Raw genomic sequence first — 6,440 nt, forward strand, 5'->3', positions numbered from 1 at the left:
AGCTGACTCCAGGCAGGCACAGACAAAGCTCCCTCATGCTAAAGGCAGGTGGTAGCGAGGTGCCTCCCAATCCTGGGGACTGCTGGAAAGCATCACAAAAATCCCCATCCTGGTCCTTAACTGTCTGCTTAGGTAAATCACCTACATTCCTCTCCTCCCTCATCCAGGCTGTACCAAGAAGCAGCGTCTCCTGTCCAGCGGGGGGATGTGATTCCCAGCTAGGCAGACAGCGAAGCTGTTGAGTTTGTTACAAAGCCAAGGGGGAAAAAAGGAAATAGCAGGATTTTTTGGTACAAGTTTTATTTCTAGCTGGGGATGTCATTTGAATGACTGCCGAGGCGCAGCGCGGCCAGGATTAATGCATCCTATTGGACTGGCTTTTGGTCTTGCACAGCCTCGTAGATGGCAAATCCTGTGGCTTCATCCCTCCTGTGTAGCGGGTGGTCTAGGAAAACAGCGATTCTTGGTCACAGGCCGAGTCCACCATGCAGCCCTCTGAAGAGAAACAAACGCACATAAAAGGAAACAACGCATGAACTCGGCCACTGGAGTTACGTATAGCTCTGCTAGATAACACCGGGGCCAGATCCTCAGCTGATGTAAATGCGTATAGCTCCATGGAAGACAATGGTACTATACCAAGATACACACTTTAGGATCTGGCCTAGGATGTGTGGGTGGTGCCTTTCCTGCCAAGGGAGAGGTATTCTAAACTATTCCTGCTGGGTGAATTTCACCTCTGCATGGGGTTTGGCCTGATGTGATACTGCTGCCAACTTTGCCTGCGGCAATGAAGGCAATGCCCAGGCCAATTGAGACTTCTCTCCTCTGGGAAAGGAGGAAACTGCTGGACTGCCACCAATGTTAACTTCCCCACTTCTTCTCTGTCCACAAATACTATGGCCTGAGCAGTAGATAACGGCCCATGGCCTTTGCAGAACTCTTGCCACTTGCACATGCGCCAGCACTGAAGTCACGGTGCCACTGCGCGCCGTCCAAAGATGTCCAAGTGGTTCCAAACATCAGTGAATGTAGCTCTGAGGCTGAAAGTATAATTATCCCTACGTTACTGATGAGGAAATGGAGGCACAAAGTGGTTAAGCAACTGGTCCAGAGTCCCTCAGCGAGTCTGTAGCAGAGGCAGGGGTCAAGCTCATATCTACTAAGCCCCTCCTCTACCCTCCCCATCCTGTCTCTTAATCACAAGGCCCGTCTTCCCCATGTTAAAAGTGCATGAGAGCATTGAGAATAGACATGAAGTGTTACTTTTAACAGCCCTAAATTGCAGGGTTGGGTGGGAGGGATTGTGCTCGTTCATATGGAGCTATGGTTAAAGTCGAAGCGAAGCAAGTGCTCTCTCACCGTTGTTACAGCAGATCCCAGGGGCTGCGCAGGTCCCACCGTTGGGCCCGCATGGCTTCCTGCCAGACTCGCAGGGTGTCGGCAGGTAATTCTCCTCCTGACATCGCAGGGTTTCTGAGGTACCGAAGTAGCATCCCATCTCCGCTCCACAGCAGATGCTAGGGCCAAAGCAGTGGCCTTTGTTCCTAGGTCCACAGGGGATGCACTGGTGGGAGAGAGAAACCCAAAGGCTGGTTAACGGGGAAAACAGCATCCCTGGTTGCTTGGGTCCTGATTCAAAGCCCGTTGGAAAGACTGCCACTGTGCTCAGTGCATAGATGGTGTCTTTCTGTCATCATGTGCCGGTATCTAAGGAGCCACTGTCTGCTCAGCTCAGGCCTAGCGCTTCAGTTCTAGTTTTTCAACTGGTATTAGAAACCTGACTAGGAAGCGAAATGTTCTCCTGGGATTGCTCTGTGGAACTGGATGGGGTGGGGAATGAGACGTGCTCCAGAGGGGTCAGAACCCCAGCCACGCTAGCCTGGGCTCGCATCCCCAGAAAGGGAAACCGACAAGAAAATAACGATCAGCACCCCAAACTGACATTGACCAGTGGGGCTGTCACGATTCTAGCGCGGTGGTATGAGTGCATGAGAGAGTGGGGGAGGGAGAAGCAAACACAACCTGGTAATGGGAGGGATAAAGGATAATTTTGTTTTGTGATTGTTAAATAATTGACGGGGTTAGTTGCCAGCGCAGGGAGGGAATTGTTTGGAAACGTTATGTGTTAGACAGTGCCCCTTTAATAAACAGGTGAAACCATCCTGAACAAATTGGGCTGAACTAATCCAGGGTGTAACTCCACTGACCACAGTAGCGTTTGATACGTTGCCTGTGACTCCTATTAAGAGAACTCCGCTACGCTTGCTGGGCTGGGTCTCCTACTGTATTCTGCTGTGTATTTCTTTTATTAAGCACAAGGTTTCGTTGTGCTAACAGCTTTCCCGGGCTCCGGCTAGATCATGCTGTTTATGTGAAAGTCCCCAAGTTTTGCCTGAAGATCAATGTCCCGAGGCGGGCAGTGGGGCAGCTATTGTGATGGGTTCTACAAAACACTGGTGCCTTTGTGTATCAGTTCAGGGTTAAATCCCCTGGCAGCCCTTCCCCGTGCACTTGAAAGCAGACACGTCCTATCATTTGAATTAGCAGTTCATGGGCTAGGGAAAGGGATGCTTTGAAGAAACGGTGCAAAATGCAGGTCACATGAATGAATACAGACCTAACCCCCACCCCCAGACTTTGCTTTTACTTGGGCCGTCCCAGCCTCATTCGCGGCTCAACAGAGAGCAGAATTTCGTCCTATCATTTTAATACATCAGTAATCGTTGGGTGTCTTTCTCAACTCTAACCAGCGCAAATGTATTCCCTCCTCACCCAAATTGTGGCCCTCTTACGCAGGGGCCTCCTGCTGTAGGGAAATATTGCTCCAGAACATTTTGCCTCCCTCAGAACCATCTGATTAAAGGGGGTTACAGGGAGTATGATTGGATTTGTTCCCTTTGCCCTCCTGCTCCCCAGTCTAGCTGATGCTGGGGATATTATCTCCTCTCATGTGTACAGTATACACATTACAGACTGACTCAGAAGATGATCAGTAAAATGTTCCTCCTAAGCACAATCGCTCTTGACAGTGTGGCATCGGTTTGGAAAGGCTGCAGGCCTTTTCTCCCCCAGTCCCCACTGTGCCTGTGGACAGGCAGCAGGAGGAACATGTAGCAGAGCACTGAAAACTCATCTCAGGTCGTGACTGCCCCTTATGTTGCCCACACTGCTCTTCTCCCAGAGCCGGCGCTCGGTAACCGGCCATCAGTGATTTGACTGATGCTGCTGCTGGGCCGCTGGGCTATCACAGCTGTTTCTTGGCTGGCCATTTCCCGCTGGATGGCATTCCTGACGTGCCATGCAGACTATTTGCCTGCATCCCTGCGGTGTTTTCCTCTGTGTTTCAGCACGAGCCTATTAGCATGTGCTCTCAGCCCCCACAAGACACCTTGCTCCAGGCCAGTCCCACTGCCACTGCCCTAATCCAGTTTTTGTCCCCTCTGCATCTGAGTCAGGCAGCTTCTTCCAAGCCGCGTAGGCACCCACAAGGGGTTGCTGAGAGCACAGGAGAGAATCTTCTCTGCTGTTAGTCTGGTGCCTGGCATCACAGTGCCCGCTCCCCGCCGGCCCACAGTAACTGGGAGCACAACTGCAGGGAAAGTCCTGCTCAGTCATTCTGGGGGAATGGGTCATCCACAGGCCAGTCACATGTAGCAACCGTGGGGGGCTGGCACATGCTCAGTGCAGGTGGAATCTTCAGAAAATTTATCTGCCAAACTCTGACACATCTCTGGTAAGTAAGTGCAGAGGCTTGTGACGTGGCCACATTTGAGTGGTTTATTCCACGGGGCTGGCAAAAGGCGCATCCCTGATACCAGGGCGACCCCACTCCCAAATTTCAGGTCCTGTCTCCAAAGAATGGGGATGCTAGAGCGCCTCAACAAAACAGATTTAAGAATTTTTTTTGAAGTGGGCAAAACAAAGAACGGTCCCCACATCTCATTCTTGGAAGTGGCCAAGATATTTTCGCTGAACCTTTCAGAAGAAAATTCAGGCTGATTCAGACACCCAGCATGGTACATTTCAAACCAAGCAGTTGAAGTTTGGCAAAGTTATAAGCAACTGAAAACGCAGGCCTATGTGGGGAAGTATTGGACAACCTTCAAAATAGATGCTGCTCCCAGTCCTGCCTATAAGGCAATCTGATATAGACATCTACACTTGTAACAGTATTTACAATTCACCACCAAACTAGACTTCTGATGTCCTCAATACAGCTGGGCTTATAATTGTAGTGCAATAGTGCCTGGAGAACCTGATTGAGATGGGACCTGATTGGGCCGGGTGCTGTACGCACGCACAGTAAAGCCAGCGTCTGCCCCGGAGGATTTACACTTTAAAGAGACAAGACAGCTAAAGGAAAGATTATTATCCCCAGTGTACAGATGGGGAAGTAAGGCACAGAGAGATTAAAGGACTTGACCAAGATCACACAGGGTGTCTGTAGCAGAGCTGGGGATCGAATCCAGATCTCCGGCTTCCCTCTCAGTCTCCATCCAATGCTTTAACCACAAGACCAAGACTGAAAAGCCTGTCTGCTTACCACTCATCTGCAAAGGGGCTCATGTGTGTTCCATTATTTTTCAAACATACTTTCAGCTGCGTAGGTAATATATTGGCTGAATGAGGTCCTGACGATCACAAGATGCACCTCTCTACTGCCCAGGAGTTTGGCATACACTATAGTCTATGCTTTCCTGATTGGCTGAACACTGAACACAGAGATGGTTGGAATGGGGCATATAGGGTGACCAGATGTCCCGATTTTATAGGGACAGTCCCGATTTTTGGGTCTTTTTCTTATGTAGGCTCCTATTACCCCCCACCCCCATCCTGATTTTTCACATTTGCTGACTGGTCACCCTAGGGGCATAGGAGAAGGGAAGGAAAAGAGGGACTTGGTAATGAATATTCGTTAATGCTTGTTCAAAGCTTTACAAAATTCACACCACAGCTGTGTGAAGGGCATCGGAGAGCCACAGTCTAGCTGCTTGTGGTATTGATCAGGGTAGCAAAACATACGCGTGTCTAGTTGCTCGGGTTTAGACAGCTACCATCGCAACCGGCACAGCTCAGCCCCTTGCCAGCAATCTCCCCTGTCGCGCCCTGGACGGGATCCTTTTGGGCAGGAGGTGAGAGCTTTGGCGCAGTATCAGGGCAGCTTGGGACCGTCACGCTAACAGGCTGTCAATGGGGTGTCTTTACCCAGCCCTAAACAGCCCCGACGGTAAGGAATGCATCACGTACCTTTCTGACATCCATGTCCAGGACTGAGCGCTTTCCGCCGATGGGGCAGTTCTGGATGTAACAGGCCGAGGAGAGAGCCAGGAACCACAAGACGCAGATGGCGAGAGTGTTCTGAGACATGGTGGCTGCTGCTGACCCTGCTTCGCTCTCGAGTGGGCTCAGGAAAGCCCTCCAGGTTTTGTCTCCGCTCCTCCCGGGGTGCCGGTATATATAGCGCCCGCTGCAGCTACTTAGACGTGCCGCCACCATCGTCACTCATTTCCCTTAAAAAATACAAGGCATTGCTTTTCACACCAACTAGCACTGCTAATAATCCAGGGTCGAGGATGTGAGGTCAGCGAAGAAGGAATCATTTGCTCCTTGGCACTTATTCCAAACATGGCGAGACATGAGTTGACGTCTACGAGTTTCCTTTAATTGGCACAGTCAATCGGGGCCGCTGGGGGTCAGCGAGCGGAGTTGGCGAGGCCCTCACTTTCCCGTTAGGTCCCAGGATGGGGCGGTTCCTTGCTTTGCTCCTGGCAGAAGAATATTTTCGAACAGTTACATTTCCTCACGCACCTTTCAGCCCAAGAGGCACCTAAAGCGGTACACAAATATCAACAGGCAGCACTTTGTCCACCTCTGGGGTGGAACGCAGCAGCTGCTTGACAGTGCCCAGCAACGTCATGGGAGGGTAAATGGCTACCTGTGATGAAGACTGTGGCTTTACACCTCCCCTTTAGCTGACAGCACCCCCCCAACCTTGTTCAGTATCCTCAGGGGGACAGTGCCATCCCCTGAAACACCAGCGCCACTTCCCGCAGCACCTGTACGCTCCTTGGTTGGCTCCCTCTCAGCAGGTTAGCTTGAGGGTTGCCAGGATCACAGGGGTGTGGAGGACCACGAGAGATACAGCAGTTTGCTGCAATATTCCAGGCAAACCTCATTGCGTTATGTTAAATGTTACTGGGTTAAGTATTTTAGGCGTTCATTGTAGTAAAAACACAAATGGTTATGTACTATTGTGGGATTATATGCAACAGCTCTATGCGGGGAGACTTGCCTAACATAACCCCTGGGAAGGGTTATAAACGTCAAAAGACGATTTGAAACAATGTGTCGGACAAGAATGACCTGTTAAAGTGGGGTTTCCCGGAAGTCTCTAGGGGGCAGGGTATGCAAATGTAAACTCCTCCGCCTAGGCAAGA

The 6,440-nt window shown here is 50.7% G+C and overlaps 1 protein-coding gene across 1 annotated transcript; it reads right to left on the minus strand.

Moving 5' to 3' along the window:
- Positions 1–283: 283 nt before the first annotated feature.
- Positions 284–6,149, minus strand: LOC101938903 (neurophysin 1). Its single transcript, XM_005291491.4, has 3 exons — positions 5,251–6,149; positions 1,363–1,567; positions 284–495 (listed from the first exon to the last, which is right to left on the minus strand). Exons 1-3 carry the CDS (start codon positions 5,497–5,499, stop codon positions 446–448), a joined length of 504 nt encoding a protein of 167 aa, XP_005291548.2. The 5' UTR covers positions 5,500–6,149; the 3' UTR covers positions 284–445.
- Between the last annotated feature and the right edge of the window lie 291 nt (positions 6,150–6,440).

This window comes from Chrysemys picta, chromosome 5, assembly GCF_011386835.1.
Source record: "Chrysemys picta bellii isolate R12L10 chromosome 5, ASM1138683v2, whole genome shotgun sequence".
Classification (NCBI taxonomy): Eukaryota; Metazoa; Chordata; order Testudines; family Emydidae; genus Chrysemys; species Chrysemys picta.